Raw genomic sequence first — 19,141 nt, 5'->3', positions numbered from 1 at the left:
CTGATGCCAAAACAACTCTGTGGTGGGTGCATACCCCACACAGTCTAGTGTCTTCCCTTCTGTGCCTTGTGGGTGAAATCTCAGCCTTAACTGACACATTTACACAAAGGGTCTTGTGTGCCTCCCAACAACAGATGCCACCTGGTTGAGCGGGAAGGAGATGAGCATGCCCATAACCTTGTATGGACATACTGATATTGAACCTTACCATAACAGTTCACCTTTTAGTGAACTGAAGTTGGACCCTTTAGAAAATATTTGCTATGCTTGATATTTGTATTCTGTCTTCATTACTATAAGAAACATACTTTGCATTTAAGCTATGTTAAAGTATGTGGTAAGTGAGTAAGTTAGTGAAAATACATCCGTTATACCCCCCAAACTTCAAACCAAAATGGTTGCAATTTTGTGGTGCTTTGTTATCTGTCTCAATGGTGTGGAACGATACATTAACAGATTGTTTCCCTGCGGAAGGAAACTACCAACACGCCGTGCGTCGAGTCAAATGACCGGTGTTTGGGTAAGATTCATTTTTGCAACAGGACATGTAGCTTTAGTTGGGTTTTTAAAACAAAATACTACTCATTAGGTACCGTAAAAAACACACAAAAAATTGATACATTTGCGGGATTATTTGCCAACTGTCATCCTCCCTCCCCTCTTTCCTTAGCTACGTCAGCTAGCCTGCTACTAGCTACCAACTAATTATTCGCTGGCTATTTACACATCCAGCTTGTACTGTTTTTGTTTATTTTGTTTTAATCTTAACAGTACAATATTGAATACAATTTAAATGCTCTATCACTGATCATATCCACGCCTACAGTACTCATTGTGACTGAATGTATAGTCTACATTGTCTGAGAAGTAAAATGATCTTTGCCCTTAGTCCCAATGTCAAAGAATCTCATTGCCAACAACAGTGGATTTCCATTCAAGTTGATGTTATCGTATGTAATGAAAATACGTTAGATGGCTTACCAGAAGACTAACTGGACCAGAAGTAGAAATTGTAATGAGCAAAGGGAGTTGGTTTAAAGGTGCTGGAGTTAGTATACAACTGGCAGAACTTGTATAAATAGTATTTCAACTGCCTCTGAGCACTGCATTCGAGCTAGAGTACCAAATGGTTCCACGTGATGTCACACTTAAGGCGACTATAATTAGCAGTTTTTAACATGCAATAATATATATTTTGTTTTGTGAGCTTAAAATAATCAATCATTATCGATTCATATTCAAAATGAATAGGTTGCTACAGCTGATCTGACCCAGGGCGGAGTGTGTATTGGGAGAGCAGAGTAGAGAGCCTGTCTGCTACCATGATTCTGTCAGGACGAGCAGCCTCAGTAGCAACAGCAGCTCACCTATCTGCCTCCACTCAAGTCCTGACTGGCCCCCTCTGGCTCTCTGCTGTGGTTGGATGCTCACACTGTGTGGTGACCAGGTGGATTTTGGGAAATGTAGTTCTACCTGAGAAGAGAGCCTACAGCTCCTCTGGTGTCTACAGGACAGCTGTAGCTACAGGATGGAGCAGTAGGCCAGTGTTCACCCGTGCCCCTGCCTATGGAGATAAACTAGCCATAGTGGACAGCAGTGGTAGTCACAGCTACAAACAGCTGTACGACAGCAGTACCAGCCTGGCCAGGAAGATCACCTCTGCCCTGGGCTGCCCTTCAGGTGACCTGGAAGGGAAACGGGTCTCCTTCCTGTGTGCCAACGATGCTTCCTACACAGTCGCCCAGTGGGCTGTATGGATGTGTGGTGGGACGGCCGTGCCACTCTACCGGAAGCATCCGCCGTCGGAGCTGGAGTACATTGTTTCGGATTCCCAGACGTCCCTGCTGGTGGCGGGGGTCCCATATGGGGATACCCTGAAGCTGCTGGCACAGGGGATGGGGCTGCCATGTCTGCTGCTGCCCCCCTCCTCCAACCTGGACACCCTGGAGGAAGCGGATCTGGTTGAGGCTGGCGCGGGCATCAGGGACTGGGCACAGCGGCCTGCCATGATTATCTACACCAGTGGGACCACGGGAAGGCCTAAGGGAGTGCTTCACACACACAACAGCATCTTGGCCATGGTAAATATGGAGTCTTCGAGTTTGTTGATGGATTAGTATGGTTTTCAAATAAGCACGCCTACTGGATGTGCATGTTGCTTATTGTATTTGGGAACTGTTTTCTACCCATCTTCCTGAAGGGGAAACAGGAAACAGTTGTATTGAAAGTCGCATGATGAACTTGTAGCCCAGGAAATTTAGACTAGTCACCGAGCCTAGTGTGGCTTGATGGTCGTGCACTAACCCCTGCCCTGTAGCGCTCTCTCTCTCTTTTTCTTACTGTCTGTCTCTCTCTCTCTCATAACTGTCTGTGTGGACATTAGTATGTGCGTATGTTGTTATTTAGAGTGGGGGGTCTGTATCATTCCTGCCATAGACATTGCCTTGTCACTCTGTTTTTCTTCCACTCGAGTTGTCTGAGTAATCAGCCAAATGACACACCAAGGCCACCTTCTCTTCAGAACAGTCTCAGTGAAGCTCCACTCAGACTGACCTGCATGTCCAGTAGAGTGGAAAATTAGAGCTCCCTCAATCAAACAGGAGCTTTATTTGTCTATAACAAGCCTAGGGAGAGGGGAGAGGGGGGGGGGGGGGGGGTGGATGAGAAGCAGGGAGATGAGAAAAAAAGAAGAGAGAATTCACTCCCGTATTGGTGCTGGACTGTCCATTTGTGTTCTCGGTTTGACCCCCGGTCATGTAGGCCTTTTCTGTACCACGTTGACCTGGATTCAGAAACTATCTTCACATCATCACTCTCTCCCCCTCTCCCTCTCTCTCCACCTTCCCCCTCTCCTACCACCAGGTAAGGGGTCTCGTGTCAGAGTGGGCGTGGTCCAGGGATGACGTCATCCTGCACACCCTGCCCCTGCACCACGTGCACGGGATCGTCAACAAGCTGCTGTGTCCTCTCTGGGTGGGCGCCACCTGTGTCATGCTGCCTGACTTCCATCCCCAGAAGGTGGGGTGCAGGGGTCACAGCTCTTTGCATGCTGGGTGTCCCTGCAAGCTTTGCAGCCTCTACAGCCTCTGTTACTCTGTATGCCTGTGTAACTAGTATGCCTGCCTGTTTGACAGTCTGTGTGTGGTCAGACTGCCTATCGAACTGGTCTGTCTGTCTGCTTGTTGGACAGTCTGTGTGTGGTATGCCTGCCTGTCGAACTGGTCTGTCTGTCTGCTTGTTTGACAGTCTGTGTGTGGTCAGCCTGCCTGTCTTAACTGGTCTGTCTGTCTGCTTGTTTGACAGTCTGTGTGTGGTCAGCCTGCCTGTCGAACTGGTCTGTCTGTCTGCTTCTTTGACAGTCTGTGTGTGTGTCGGTCAGCCTGTCTGCTTGCCCTGTTCTCTCTGGAAATTGACTGGCAAAGAAAAGAGGATGTTTTTTTGTGTGTATATGTGCACGCGCCTGCCTCAGTTCAACCTTTATCGGCTAGTTGTCAGCTGTCAGCGCTAATTGTGTCAGTGTAGAGGTGTTGCCAGTACCTCTGGGGGGGTGTGGGGGGGGAAGGGGGGGCTGATCATGTTTTGAACCCTCCCACACACACACACACACACACTCAGCGTTAGTCTGAAGGAAAGCGAAGGGAGGTATGGGAGGGAGAGGGTGATTGGGTGGGGGGGTTTATAAGAGACAATTTGACTTTGACACCTTTTGCTTCACCCCCCTGCCCTCTCCTTCTTGCCTTCCAGAAGTCTCTCTCCATGTCCGTGTCACTTATTTCTCCCTCGCTCTTTATCTCCATCTCCCTCCCATTCGGTCTCTTTCTTTCTTTCTTTCTGTATCCCTCTCCCTCTTTCCATCTCTCACCTCCCTTCCCCTCTCTTTCGCACTGTTGCCCCCCCCCCTCTCTCTCCGTACCCCTCCAACCCCCAGACTGTCAGCCTAAGTGTTTGGGGCTGGGTGATGGATTGCCCTGTGTGGCTTTGTATCTGACCAATGCCAAGTCACGGCAAGGGCTTAAGGACCAGATCAATCGATGAGCTGACATTGAAGAATGATACTGCTTGTACAGCACGGGTTATGGGCAGTGTGCATGGATGTGTGCGTGAGTGTGTTTGTGTGTGTGCGTGTGTGTATACGGAGGGTGATGTCAGAGGTGTTTTAAGGTCTAGGAGATCCTAATGCGAGCCATGGTGTTGATTGACAGCTGGGGGGCTGGAGAGGACAGGAATGGGGGAGCTGTAAACACTATCTCTCTGACTGGCTTCAGAGCTGACCTCCACACCTGCTCTCATCCACCAGCGAGGATGAGGCTCTCTTCATCTCATTCTCTGGTAGTCCAGTAAGAACCAAATCAATAACACTCATCTTCTCCCATCGCTCCAGGGGAGGGTGGACTGGGAGACTGAGAACAGAGTCATAGTGAATGGAAAGCTCCACTAGGGGATCGTTACTAAGGATTTCTGTTAGCATGAATGCAAATGATGTGTGTGTGTGTGTGTGTATATAGGTGTGGGGAGACAGTGTATGGTGTGTGTAGCTGTTTTGGATGCGGGCCCTGTGTCCACCTATGCTCCCCAGGTGGAGGGCAGCTCTTTGACAGACATAGATTGCATTCCTCCCCCCCCTGGCCCCCTGCCCCTCCCTCTTGACCCCTCTCCAGTGAAGGCTGTGTGGAGCCGCTCTACTGAGTTTTGACAGACAACTCCGGCACTGAGAGGTCTGAAGAGACACACTAAATAATATTCTCCTCTCAACCCCCTACATTGTGTGTGTTTGTGTATGTGTGTTTGCGTGTGTCTGTTCCATAAGTTTGTTTATTCTAGAAAGTGTGAATTTGTATGCGCAGCCCTTCAAGTTAATTAAAGTATTCTAATCGGTTTCCCCCTATCTATAGAGGCCTTCCAGATACGCCCATGTTTGAAGCCTGATGAAGATATGGTCAGGGGAAAGGAGGGGAGGGGAGAGGAGGTGTTGGGGTACGGTGATAAGAGGGAAGAGGAGTGGGGACAGAGTAGGAAAGGCAAGGGGAAAGATGAGAGGAGAAGAGGTTGAAGAGGGATGGGAGGGTAGAAAGGAGAGGATGGGAGAAAGGAGGGGAGTAGAGAGGAGGGGAGGGAAGGAGAGGAGAGGGGAGAGGAGGGTAGAAAGGAGGGGAGAATAGAAAGGAGAGGAGAGGAGAAAAGAGGCAGCAGTGACAGAGTGAAACAGCAGAAGTGGAGGAGGAAGGAACTAGGAGGAGGATGATTAAAGGGGAGACAGAGAGGAGGTGAAGTTGAAGAATTGGCGGTAGATGAGGACAGAGACTATGTAGGGGTGATGGATGGAGGGAGAGGGAAGGGAGAGGGAGAGAAATAGGTAAAGAAAGGAAGAGAGAGACAGAGGGAGACAGATAAGAGCAGACCCAGTCAAGCAGGAAATTATGAAATGGAGAGAGTGAGGGAGGCAGGGAGAGACAGAAAGAAAGAATGAGAGAGGAGGAAGGGGAGGGGAGGTATTTGCCTCCCGGGAGAAGGAGGGAGAGAGGGGAGGAGGAGGAGGAGGGAGGTAGTCAAGGAGAATCTGCCATTCACCTTCAATTAATTCACGCTGTTCTCCCGCTGTGTGCACGGATGCAACCAGGCATGCAGCTACTTGTGTGTCTGTCTGTGTGTGCGTCTGTCTGTCAGTGTGTGTCTCTGTCAGTGTATATGTGTGTGTGTTTGTCAGTATGTGTCTGTGTGTGTGTGTGTGTGTGTGTGTGTCTGTCTGACTGCGTATAGGTACACAGGGGACACCTTCGTTTTCTCTGTTTATGTATGCGTGGGTTTGTTTGTATTATAGTAGCTTTGTCCTTCAGTAAATATACACCAGACTGTCTCAGACTTTTGGGTTTGTTTATTTGTTTTTGTCTCTATGTGTTAAGTCTTTATGGGTTTGTGTGTATGCGTGTGAAAGAGAGAAAGAAAGAAACAGAGTGACAGACAGGAGCAGGGGTCCGGTCAGTAACTCAGTCAATTGGGGCCAGGACAGCTCAGTTTTGACTGACCTCAGCATCATCTTTCTGTAATTCCTCCTTCTGACGGTCCAGTACCGGGCTTTGTGGGCAACAGTCTGACATTTACACACATGCGCACTCACACTTCATAGTTCAACAGCTCTCTGGGCCTGATGGAGTCATCCATCTTGTTAGCATACAGCTGTGGTAATATGGGGTGGTATTAGGTTGTTTTGTAATATAACGGGGTGGTATTATGTTGTTTTGTAGTATTTTGGGTGTTATATATCAACTTAAATGTACAGTACACCATTCAAGGCTGTCTCACCTCACCACCTCTACATTTCCCCTCTGTTTCCCCTCGCCTCCCCCCGATCAGGTATGGGACCTTCTCCTCAGTAGTCGGCCTCCCGTGGTCAACGTCTTCATGGCGGTGCCCACCATCTACTCCAAGCTCATCCAACACTACGAGCAGAACTTCACCAGGCCCCACGTCCAGGACTTCATCAGGGCGGTCTGCAAAGAGAGGATCAGGTTCTCTCTGCTGTTCCTTATTTCAGTGATGCGGGGGAACGAGCGTTCCTCACGTGTTCGGTCCCCCCTCGGTTGTCACCCATCAGAGAGATGTGGATTATAGGGAGACAGACTGATAGACCCGTGTTTGTGTTTAGAATTGCAAGTGAGCGATAGCAGGAACAGAGAGCAAATTGAACCACACGGAGGAGGAGAAACAAGGCCCAGACTGTTGAGGGAAGGGCTGATTAACCCCTTAAGGAGACCCTGTCACTGCTGCCCTATTGTCTTCTCATGCTCAGAGACAATGCTCCAGACGAAGCCTCATCCTCTCCTGAGTGTAACACCAGCTCCTCTGGCCCGTTCCCAGGCTGATGGTATCGGGCTCGGCCGCCCTCCCCCAGCCCACCCTCCAGCGCTGGGAGCAGATCACCGGACACACACTCCTGGAGCGCTACGGTATGACCGAGGTGGGCATGGCTCTCTCCAATCCCCTCAACGGACCCCGCATCCCAGGTAGGCGCACAAACACACACACAAACAAACGCAAACACACACATGCGGGATGGTGTGGGTTCAGGACTGTCACACAATGATCCAACAACCTTGGTTTGTTACCTCCCTGCCTGCCTGGGGCCTGCTTTGATATCAACGTCGTACTTGTCAGTGTGGTTGGTTGTTGTTATTTTAGGATGTATAGGTGACGTGGGGGTTTAGCCACGGTGCTGCCATGTAACTCTGTTCTTCTCTCTTTGCTTTTCTTGTCATCTGGGTCGTTAGAGACCTGGGTCTTCAAACCAGTGTCATGACAAGCCTGTGAGGCTAATTCACCTGTCAAAAGAGCCTGGTTGGCGGTAACCCACTCTCCATATTAGACAGGGAGAGTCTGAAATAGAGCATGGGTTTGAAATAGAGCCAGGAGAGAGTTGGGGGGGTGGGGGGGGGGTGGGTAGGTGAAACCCTTGGAGGTGATTACATGGAGCAGCTCACAGTGGTTGAAGAGGTATTGATATTACTGCAGCAGTGCTGTGAGATCGTGGCTGTCTCGTCGAAAGTAGGTTAAAACCAATCAATACGACAGACACAAACAGCTCTAATTACTGTACTGTTCCTCCTTCTCATCTCTCTCCTCCTTTCCCTCCTTCCCATCTCTCTGCTCCTCACGGCTTTTCCTCTCTCTTGATCCGTCTCTCGTCTTCCTCTCATTATATATATCTTATTTTCTTTCCCAGATATCTTTTATTCTCCATCTCATTGTTTAGTTTTTCCTTTCATCCTTATTCCCTCTTTGGTTTTCCAGTCTGACTTCAATCTTGGCAGGAAACATATGTCCCCCCGATCTCTCTGTCTCTCTCTCACTGTGTCTCTCTCTCTGTCTCATTTACTCACTCACTCACTCTCTCATTCACTCTCACTATCTGTTTCACTCACTCACTCTTTCTCCTGTAACCCTGTCAGGCGATAACACTTCATCCTTTCCTTTCCTCTGTCACTCTGTCGTCGTCGTCCCCCTCCCCCCCTCCCCCCCAGCCTATGTCAAAGCGTCCGTCTGGCTCCAGGGGGCGGTGTCAGCTCCCCAGGGCCAATCGGTGGAGAGCACAGCGTGATGCCTGATGAATTATGCATAAGGACTGGAGGCCTGGAGCTGCATGGAACAGTAGAGCGCCCCACCCCTCCCTCCCGCACACGCCCCCCACACCCCCCTTCCTCCAGTGTGGTTACTGCAGCAGGCTATAATGAGGGGTTCAGATGGGCATGCTGATGGAGCCATGTTAATGGGCTTCTGTGGAGTCAGGGGAGTCATTGTGTTTCTGACGGGGCTGTCGCCACAGGGCCCCTGGCATTCCCCTACACACACAACACACACACAGAAACAGGAGGCCAGGCGCGCACACACACAGGCACTCTCAACGTACACCACTGTCCCGTTGTACAAACACAAGCTGTCATATCCTAGCAGGACACATCTCTGTCTCGTGGACATCCTAGTCCTCTACTGTAGAAGCTCCAGCCTTGTCTGATGAAGGTAGTGCCATCACAAGGCCACTATATTCCAAACACCCCCTCGACTCCTCTTTAGAATTCATCTCCAGTCTCCAGGCTGTGTGTTCCCTGTGAAACAGCTCTCCATCCCAGTCCTCTGTCAGGTACAGTGACTGGAATGTCATGTGCCTGCAAAATCTGTGAAGCCCTCGATAGGGTGAGGGGAGAGGGAGCGAGCGAGAGCGAAAGAGAGATTGCCTGTGCTTGAGTCTAAATGGATTTGGATGAGTGTGTGATGGAGAGGAGAGTGTTTTTATCTTCCCTCGGTTGGCAGCTTGTTGGTTGTGAGGGGGCAGAGAGACGATTACCCTGCCATCTCTGCGTCACCCTCTCAGAGGGGAAAACACTAGCAACCCTCGCACAAAACGGACACACACACAGTACACACTCATGATGCACACACGAAACCAAGAAAACTTCCTCAGGACATTGTAAGAGACATTGTAAGATTGTGACAGAATGGGAAACTATATATGTATGTATGTGTGTGTGCTTGCATGTACAGGTGCAGTCGGTGTCCCTCTTCCAGGAGTGGAGGTGTGCATCGTCATGACGAACGCTACCAGCACCACCATCGCTGAGGGCAACAGTGCAGAAACCAAGGTGATGGTGCCCCAGCTGATAGATCAATTAACTGGCAAGTAATTGTGAATGCTGTCATTGTGTCCATTTCACTGACGGTTTGCTAATGTGTGTGTGTGTGTGTGTGTGAGCGCAGGTACGCCCTGGTCTGGAGGGGAAGGAGGGGGAGTTGAGGGTGAGGGGAGCGTCGGTCTTTCAGATGTACTGGAACAAACCCCAGGAGACCAAGGAAAGCTTCACTACTGACGGCTGGTTCAAGACAGGTAGCGTACCCTCTCCCCATAGGCTGTTTACCTAGGGAACACTAACATACCCTCTCCTCATAGGCTGCTTACCTAGGGCCAACTAACATACTCTCTCCTCATAGGCTGCTTACCTAGGGCCCACTAACATACCCTTTCCCCATAGGCTGCTTACCTAGGGCCAACTAACATACTCTCTCCTCATAGGCTGCTTACTAGGGGTGCTCTAACATACCCAAGTTATCCTAGTCTAATGTAGATACAGAACGGTGTCATAAAAGGGCACACATTAAATATAATGTCACAAATGATTTTGTCATGTTCTCTGTTGTATATTTGAAGTCTTAAGAAAGGCTCTCTGCTGTTTAAACATTTAAGAAACAAGTCTCCCTGCAGTCCTGGGATAGGATAAATGGAGTGTGCAAGGTGTGTGTTTCTGTGTGTGTGTGAGAGGAGACTAAGAGGTTTTGATAAATGTAGTGCGTGTGTGTTTTTGGTGCCGCAAGGCATTTTTCCTTTCTAAGTGGTTGTGACTCCTCTGGGTCGAGGGAGAAGAGAGGGAGAGTAGAAGAGCAGAGAGAGGAGAGAAGGGAGAGGAGAGGAGCTGTCATAAGGAGAGAGGATCTCTCCAGGGCCAAGTGTGTAGCCCCCCCAGGAGCCTCACTCTACCACAGGACACCACAGGGGGAGGGAGGGAGGGAGGGAGGGAGGGAGGGAGGGAGGGAGGGAGGGGGAGGGTGGATGGGTGGAGTCGAGGGAAGACGAGGCTTGAAGGGAGAGCGGGGTGGATGCTCCTAGGTCAAGAGAGGCCCGGAGAGGGGGCGAGCGAGAGAACCAGTAGGGGAGAAGAGCGGTGGAAGCTTGGAGGTAGAGATGGGGACAGAGGGAGTCATGAACAGCACGGGCAGGGTGAGCTTGTGGGGGATCTGAGAGAGTTGGGGGAGAGGGAGACGGAGGGATGGGGAGAAGCAGGGAGAGGCAGTGGGAGCCCAGCAGGGTGGAGAGGGGATTAATTGGCTTTAAGGGCTGGCAGGACAGAGTTCCAGAGAGCGCCACGCTGCTGTCACACTCCATTACTGCCAGCGGCCACATAATGAGAGCCAGCGGAATCAGCTCCCTACAGACCAGTCCCCCAGCTACAGCCAGTCACCTTTCTTGACAAACACGCACACACACACACACTCTCTCGCCCACACACACACACATAACAACTGTTCCCAGTCCAGCACAGCTCTTTGTGGTCGTGCGTGTGAAGCAGTGCCCTGTTGGTGTGAATATAGGTGTGTGGTGCCTGTGTGCGTGCATGCGTGCCTACAGGTGTGCTGGTGCAAGGTGTTGGAGTCAGTGAGACTACCACTCCGACTTTACCCTCCCTGTCACTTCTGAGTTCCCCCCCTCACACCCTAGCACCTGCTCCCCTCCACACAGCTCCTCTCCTCCTTCCCTCTCCCACACTCCCCTCTTGGCCTTCTCTCTTTCTAACACCCCCTCCCTTTCTCTCTCTCTCTGTATTCTCTGGTTCTAACACCTTTCCCCCTCTTTTTTCACCATCACCTGAGTTCCTGTCTCTCACCATGTCAAGTCCCAGCCCCCCCTTTCCTACTCTTTGATACGACCCTGAATGAAAGAAAGAAAGACAGAAGGAAAGAAAGAGAAACGTAAGGTACTTAAGGGGTCAGACATCAACCGAGTGAGTGTTTGGGTGTGTATGTGTCCAGCTAGCCTGCTGCCGGTTTAAACAGTGGCCGAGAGGCTGTGCAGTGCTTCCATCCTCTGCTTGGATAAGCTCACCCTCCACCCATCTCCACACACCTTTACTCCTATTGATCTGCCCACTCAGTGTGTCTTCAATTGTGTGTACATGTGTGTGCGATTGTGTGTGTGTGTTTCTGTGAACCACACTGTTCTGTCTTCCGTTCTCTCATCCATTCCTCAAGCCTCCAGCTCAGCGCATAGTTACTGTGGTCATAGTTACAAAAGGACATAGTCAAAGTGTAAGGTTGGTGGGGACCGTGAGGAGAACAGTAGCATGCAAACTGTAGTCAAGTAGCTTGTGTTTCAGCATGCCAGATCGGGGAGAGGTTATCAATCGTGAAGCTCGCTCGTTATCTGGCAAGGAGAAGCATCCACAGGCAGCACCATCAGTAACATTACCATAAAGCTATTCTACCCCCTTTAATTGCATTGTATTAAACAAATTAGATCACTCATCCGAGTGTGGAACGTCTTTCTGGTAGGATATTAATTACTAAAAAAGGAGCAATGACAAAAGTTAAGGATGATAAAGAGTGTGTGAGCTGAGATTGTCGTCAAAGCCTGTCTGGAATTCATCCTCATTAGCTACTCCATCTAGGCAGCCTGGCTTTAATGTTGTCATTAATATTCATGTAGGCCAGCAAACGCTGTTTACTGTGGGCTCTGTTTCACCCTGCCACAGATAACCTCTCACTGGGTACCGCATGTTTACATGGGTGATAGGGATGTTGTGTGTGTGTGTGTGTGTGTGATATGTTGTGTGTGTGATCAGGGATGTAAAATGTTTTGCGTTCGAGTAGATATTTTGTGTATGATAGAGGATACTGTATTGTCTGTTTTGGTGATGACAGCTTGGCTTCCACTGTGAAGTAAATTGCTGAAAGACGTGCTCTCCTTTTTTCTAGACTGGGTTGGCCTGGGTGGTTAACCAGGGCGGGGGGGGGGGGGATATTTGTGTAGTACTAGGTGACTGTGTGGGTGGCTGTGGTGCAAGCTGACTGGAGTGTGCTTGATGAGAGCTTGGCCTTTGTCATCTGTCACACTCTGCCCTTTCCAGAGCCACAGTCCTCCTCCAACACCTCTCACTGTGTGAGCCCAGAGGTGCCCTGGTGGGGGTGCGGGAAAGGGTGTGTGTGTGTGTGTGCGCGCACTCCAGCCTGTCTGTACCTGTGGGGTGTCTGATGCGGTGTGTCTATGTGTGCGTCTATGAGGACTGAGATTAGTCAGGCTGTGGGAAGTGGTAGCTGTGCAGGGACAGCAAGAAGCCACCATAAACAGTTGCCTCCTATATTGCGAGTCTATGAAGTTTAGCGCTCGTATAGCTATTAAACATGAATTAAGCTCAGATATTAGTCTTGTCTGTCCATGGACAAATAACCGGTGACGTTGTCTGCCCTCCGTCGTCTCTGCTCACCACTCGTCTTTTCATATTGCGGCGGTGCCTTCGTTTCTTTAACGTCTCAGAACGAGATGAAAGCCCAGCGCAATTAGGCCTCTTATCGTTTTAATTAAGAAAGCCACTCGTCCATTTCTGCCTTCAATGCCATAACAGTGCCAAGACTGATGCCTAAAGAGTGTGTGTGTGTAACACTAGTAACACACTTCCCAACAACCCCTCCCTCCTCTCTTCCTCTCTTCTTTTATCAGTCCGTTCTCCAATCACAAGCCTAATTCCCTCTGTTCCCTCGCTCCAAACATGCTCCCTCCCTCTCTTATTTTCTTCTGCCTTACAGACACAAGGTCACAGCCGCAGCACTCAAAGTCATCTGAACCGTCTTTGTTGTGCGGATTTGTTGTGTCGTTCATTTGAACGATAGTCAAACATCGTCAAACCTCGCAAACCCTCAGCTGTCGTTAGGCTTTGAAGTGTGTAGAAGTGCTGTTTTTTTCCCCACTGGTTTACCTCCACCCCTGCTCAGGTATGGCACAGACACACGTACACAAAATAGTCTTATTATTAGGAGTCAACGCATGCTCTCGTTCTACTCTCTATTTACATGGAGAACAGGCCTACCCAGCCGTCCCCCAAGAACCCTGCCCTGTTCTTGAACCCCCCCTCCCCCTGGCAAAAAGGATAGAAGGGGTTGAGGAAGGCAACTGTAAATACACCATTACTGATGTTAACACCCTGCCAGTTTGACCACCCCCAACCCCCTCCACTCTCCCACCTTCCTCCTCCCTCTTCTCCCCCTTCTCCCCTCTTCCTTCCCCCCCGCCCGCCATCCCTTCTCCCTCGTCGCCCAGGCCTATCAGGGCTGAGCAGTGGTCTGTGAAGAAATTCCCAATATCTAAATTTACACACTGTATCAATCTTGTTTAATAGACTGGAAAGCTTAGAGTCGGCGAGCAGCGTGCAGGCAGGAAAGGAGGGGTGGCGGTGATAGATGGTGTGGTGGGCCCGACAGCCGGCGTGATGTATAATGAAATATTTATGATTTATCCCGGCTAATAAACTGAAATGAAGTGCGTGATGTATGGGAACAGATGGGCCCACTATTGATGCTCTGGAGGCTCAGAGAGAGAGGTGGGGAGAGCGAGAGGTGGAGAGAGAGATAGAGAGAGAGATAGAGAGGTGCTGGATAGAGAAGGAGAGGTAACCCCGGTCACAGAAGGAGGAACCAGAGGGAGAGGGTGGGAAGAAAAAGGGGAAATGTGTTGAGAGTTCTAAAGACGTGAGAGGAAAGACTGAGAGATGAGGGGAGGGGATGCTGGTCAGAGAAAAGAATGATGTAAGAAATTATTTTATTTTGCATGGCTCCGTCAATACCACATACTCACTAGTGTAACAACACAAAAAGGCACAATTAACAAGAATGATTAGAGTTCTTTTAATGTGCACGTTTTTGCGTGAGAGAGAAAGTGACCTTGCAGATCCTCTGCCTGTCACCACCCTTCACCCTCAGGCCAATACACTCCCCAGCACCAGCTTAACCTCTCTCTCTCTCTCTCTTACTCACACACACACCACACACACCACACACACCACACACACCACACACACCACACACACCACACACACCTCAAACATCAGCTGAGGATGCACACTTTGTAATGATCGATGAGATCTCTCTTGCCCCTCTCTCTCCTTCTTTCTACACTCATCTGGAGTGACCCACTTCCCGTCGTCATCGCGCCCCAGCTGAGCCCCTCACACCCCTAGCCCCAGTCCTCACACCTGGCTGTCTCATGCCTCAGCCCCCCCAGCCAGCCCCCCCAGCCCCTCACCTAGCCTGCCTGCCTGACCTCCCCCAACAAATCTGTCCGAATGTGAATTACCCCAACCGCACACATACACAATCACACTTCCTGTAGTCTCAGTCGAGTCCAGTGAGGCAGTGAGATGACAGCCCCTCTTTGTGTGTGTGTGTGTGTGTGTGTGTCTGTGTGTGTGTATGTGTGGCCACTAATGGAATGCGCCCGATAGGTGGCATGTTGTTACTTTATGATGGGGTGTCAGCTGGCCTACATGGCAAAAAGACGAAGGGCACTAGTCAAGTGTGTGTATCTGCGTATATGTTTGCGTACATGTGAGGTGTGTGTGTGCGTTTGGTGTGTGTGTGTGGGCAGTGTATATGCTTCTGCTTGTGTGGCATTACAGAGGCACACCTGTGCAGTATGCGTATGAGGGAGACAAATACATGCCTGTGTGTGGAGGGGGATGAGAGGGGAGTAATGAAGCCCTCCAGTGCGTGCAGGCTGTATTAGAGTGGAGAGTGGGAGGGGGCCCAGACAGCTAGCTAGTAGGCCAGACATGAGTCCTGGGTTCCACAGCTGAGCTGTGCGACAACTCCCCATGACAACTCTCCTCTCTCTCTCCCACCCTTCCCTCTCTGCCTCCCACCCACCCTCCCCCTTTTTCTCTCCCACCCTCTCCCCCACCCTCCCCTCTCTCTCCCCCACCTCCCCTCTCTCTCTCGACCACCCCCCCCCCCCCCCCCCCCCCCCCCCCCTCTCCCACCCTCCCCTCTCTCTCTCCCCCACCCTCCCCTCTCTCCCACCCTCTCTCCCTCCTTCCTCCTGCAGGGGACACCGCGGTGTTCAAGGACGGGGTCTACTGGATCATGGGCCGCACCTCTGTCGACATCATCAAGAGCGGAGGCTACAAGATCAGCGCTCTGGATGTGGAGCGCCACCTACTGGCTCATCCGGACATCCTAGGTAACCGGTCACCGCTCCAGTCTGTCACCAGAGGACTAGTGCCCAACTCACACACTCTTCAGATGGACAGTTTGCGGTGTGGTTAGTCTAGGGGAAACTAAGCGAACTGCCATGAGTCACTGCGTACCCCTGGTTTGATCGACGACCTTTAACCCTTGCAGACGTGGCTGTTATTGGTGTTCGGGATCCCATCTGGGGTCAGAAGGTCACCGCCGTGGTGCAGCTGAAGAGGGGGCGGAGCCTTACCTTGGCCGAACTGAAGGTCTGGGCCAGGTAGCCACACACGTACGAACACTGTACCCAGCAGCTACAGAGACGTTACACAGTACATAGTCAAATTATTCATTTAGATGATGTGGCTCTGTATTAGACAAACAGTATTGATACAGTAGAGTATAATTGCCAGTGTCTGCTGTAAGACAGAGGACACCCTGACTCTACCCCCTCCCCCCCGGGACTCTGCTATTAATAGGAACTGCTCATTAAGACCACAATCAATAGCTACCTAACTGCTGGACTAGAGAGGGAGAGAAGAAGTCCATTTGTTTCACTCCAGCTACCAAGGGCAGATGTTGACTAATGAGGTGGAGAGATGAGAGGGAGGCTGAGGGAGGCTGAGGGGGGCTGCGGTGGACTCTGTTTGCTCTCCTGCTCCTTTTCTAAATGTCACTGTCTGTCTGTCTCTTCGTCTGTATCTCTCTCTCTATATATCTGGCTGTTCATCTCTCTGTATCTCTTTCTGCCTTTGTCTGTCTGTCTGTCTCCACTCTCTGTGCCTGTCTCTCTGTCTATCTGTCCATCTCTCCGGCTCTCTCTCTCTCTGTTTATCTATCTGTGGGTGGTGGGCGAGCAGCACTGGGGTAAGGCCTGAGGATGGGCAGTGCTGGCGTACAGCACCCTACTGGGGCTGGGGGGAAGGAGAGGAGGAAAACGGGGGGGGGGAGCTGAGGGTGGGAAGGAGAGAGACAGAGGGCCGAGGGATAGAGGGTGTGACTGAGAGAGAGATGGAGAGAAGGAGAGATGGAGGGAGACACAAACAAGTGCATGGATGCTCACTCCTCAGTACCCTGACTTCAACTGTCAGCCTGTATCTGTGTCACTAGTTCCTCAGCACGCACACGCACAAACACACAAAGCCTTGGAGAAATGGGTGTGTAAGGACATGTACAAGACCCATTAGAGAGAGAGAATGGGGGCGAAAAGACAAACGCACACGCCCACGTACACACTGACATAGACACACACATTCACACAGACACACACACATTTCGTCCCACACAGTAGGACGAAAGAGAGAGAGGGGCTTTTGAACACATAAGCTTAAGGCACAGATAGAAACAAAGCATATTTATTATTCAGACAGACACATACACGCACACAAACCAGAAAGCCATCTCTCCACTATAAAACATATACCATGATACCAGAAAAAACCTTCAGGCTCCAGGACTCAAATGGAAACCATTTAATTACCTCAACCTTCTGTTGCTCTATGTTTTATTCCGTTTGTATTTCCTGCTGGTGGTAGAGAGAGTGACGTGTGTTGTGTCTGGGCCGGGAGACTCTCCATTCACCAGGGATGAAGAATGTGTCTCCTTATCTCCTGGCCTAAGGGCTCGCTTTTTGCTTTGTTGCAGCACATTTGTTTTTCTCTACATGCGCTACAAGTCTGTGTGTGTGTGTGTGTGTGTGTGTGTGTGTGTCAGGGAGCATATGGCCCCCTACACCATCCCGACAGGGATCATCGTGGTGGAGGAGATGCCAAGGAACCAGATGGGCAAAGTCAACAAGAAGGACCTGCTCCGGACCGTCTCCCCCAGCTAGGAGGATGACATCACTTCCTGTGGAGAACAGCACTTCCTTTTGCCATCCCCTCCCCTCTAACCAAGACAGAGCCCAGTCATTTTAGCTGTCTTTTTCCAATGCCCATCCTCTCTAGCTGTCCTGCGGAGAAACGCACACTCAAGTATGCTCCTAAGAGTGACCCAGAACAGGATGATTAAATGGATGATGAGTGGTGCTGTTGTGATAAGATGATGATGATTTTCACAACACTGCCGTGTATAAACTGACTGCGCCAATCATCAACATGCTGTAGGCACACCGGGAGATGAATGATAATACTGACACAAATAGACATTAAGAAACAGTGTGATCAAAGCTGTAAAACACACGTTGAGTTTATGTACACTGGAAGAGGATGTAGAAGGCTGTAATAGTCTGCTTTCAGATAGATTCCCTTGGAGTGTCAACTGCTGTACGTTTATTTTAACGTGTAATATATCGATGAAGTATTCTTGAGTTGCGGTTGTCTGATTTAAGAGCCCGTACTGTGTGTGCCTTAATGTGAATGTACATGTGTGGGCGACAGAGGTAGCTCGCGTGCACAAGCAGCTGTGGTTACACAGGTGTGATGAGAGCCTGGAGGCAGAGAGTCTCTCCAGATACTCTCTACAACAGCTGGATGTGCCATCATCGGCATCCTTTCTTCTCCCTTTCTCTCTCTCTCTCTCTCTCTCTCTCTCTCTCTCTCTCTCTCTCTCTCTCTCTCTCTCTCTCTCTCTCTCTCGATCTCGCTCTCTCTCGATCTCGCTCTCTCTCGATCTCGCTCTCTCTCGCGCTCTAGCTCTGGTTCGAACAAATGAAGGAGAGCAGGCGTGGAAAGGCAAAGATAAGGAAGGGATGGCACTGAGAGAGACGAGTAAAACGAGGAAGGAGTAAACTGACAACACCAGAGAGAGAGACACACAAGGGACAAGATGGGATGAAGCGGGGCTAGAGAAAGGAAAAAGAGAGGTTTAAAAAAGGAGGTAGATACGAGTGAGCACTCTTTCCCCTCCTCCCTCCACTCTCAGCCACTGGAGACCTGATTAAGAGAGTAGGCTTATCGATCTGCAGCCTGGCAGGTCAGGATGGATGAGCAGGCAGGGCTGGAGAGAAGCACCAGAGGACAGACTCGGCTCTCTCTCACACACCTCACCCGGGCTGGGGGTTGGGGACAAGGGCAGGAGATGTGGGTGGAGGGCAGCAGGGCTGTGGGCTGGGGCTCGGTTAGGTGGGCGGTCAGGGTGGGCTCCACTCAGGTGAGGAAAGAGGGAGAGGGGCGCGGGGGGGGGTCAAGTCCCAGAAGTGTTATGATGGAGTGCCGGTGCCCTTGAACCACTTTCTACACTCCTGTGCAAGCACACACACACAAGCATACACACACCACTGACTGTCCTCCCACCCTGCCTGGCTGTGTGTTTGTCGAAGCATGGTGGAAGAGGTTGTCTGCAGATGGCTGCTTATTGGCCCCCTGGGTCCTGGGAGGGGGGGGGGGGGGGGAGGGGGGGGGAGCGGTCAGGCAGAGAGAAGGGCGAGCACCACCCGCCTTGTTTGACTGGCCTCGTCCCCTCAGACTGGTGGAACGACTGATAGCAGCCTCTCACCTGCAGGGAGGAGACAGGGAGAGGGGAGTGAGGGTCGCAGACACTTAGCGGAGAGAAAATAGAAGGAGAACAGAGGGAAAGAGAGAGAAAGAGCGCTAAATTCCTTTGCAATCTATCAGTATATTCAAATGAAATGGGGGAGAAAGGTATGCATGGGTGGGGGGCGAGGTGTCTTTGATATATTTGAAACAGAATTCGTTTTCAAAGAGGGACTTCTGCTTTCTATTGATAAGTCCATAAATGAAGTGTCTGAGGTTTTGTATTTCCACCATGCACAGTTGAGCTCAAGGTGTTTCTCTTTTAAACTCCTCTCTTTTATTGAGTCGGTTCTCAGTCCGTCAGTCAGTCCGTCAGCACATGAAAGGCGTCCATTATAAATGATTCAGGCAGAGAAGTTCACTCTGGATCGTCTTTGAACGCTACGCTGAACACCAAACAGGTTTCCAGT

General features: G+C 50.6%; 1 protein-coding gene across 3 annotated transcripts; it reads left to right on the top strand.

Moving 5' to 3' along the window:
- Positions 1-442: 442 nt before the first annotated feature.
- On the top strand, positions 443-17,785 carry acsf3 (acyl-CoA synthetase family member 3). 3 transcript variants are annotated; one of them, XM_047042453.1, is made up of 10 exons: positions 443-520; positions 1,252-2,081; positions 2,863-3,018; positions 6,352-6,506; positions 6,856-7,001; positions 9,034-9,131; positions 9,247-9,373; positions 15,131-15,265; positions 15,427-15,527; positions 16,972-17,785. In XM_047042453.1, the coding sequence occupies exons 2-10, from the start codon at positions 1,323-1,325 to the stop codon at positions 17,095-17,097; spliced, it is 1,803 nt and encodes a 600-aa protein (XP_046898409.1). In that variant the 5' UTR covers positions 443-520; positions 1,252-1,322; the 3' UTR covers positions 17,098-17,785. The 3 variants fall into 3 exon arrangements, with proteins under 3 accessions (XP_046898409.1, XP_046898408.1, XP_046898410.1); XM_047042452.1 differs by having other exon boundaries at positions 15,427-15,538; positions 16,972-17,778; XM_047042454.1 differs by having other exon boundaries at positions 15,427-15,550; positions 16,972-17,060.
- Positions 17,786-19,141: the final 1,356 nt, after the last annotated feature.

Source organism: Hypomesus transpacificus, chromosome 19, assembly GCF_021917145.1.
Source record: "Hypomesus transpacificus isolate Combined female chromosome 19, fHypTra1, whole genome shotgun sequence".
Lineage (NCBI taxonomy): Eukaryota > Metazoa > Chordata > Actinopteri > Osmeriformes > Osmeridae > Hypomesus > Hypomesus transpacificus.
This window is presented reverse-complemented; position numbering and strand designations above follow the sequence as displayed.

Bases quoted from the DNA above. Each gene is read 5' to 3' on its own strand.
- acsf3 (XM_047042452.1), top strand. From the start codon at position 1,323: ATGATTCTGTCAGGACGAGCAGCCTCAGTAGCAACAGCAGCTCACCTA. The intron at 9,374-15,130 runs GTAGCGTACCCT...TTCCTCCTGCAG, and splicing joins TGACGGCTGGTTCAAGACAG to GGGACACCGCGGTGTTCAAG. The intron at 15,266-15,426 runs GTAACCGGTCAC...TAACCCTTGCAG, and splicing joins GGCTCATCCGGACATCCTAG to ACGTGGCTGTTATTGGTGTT.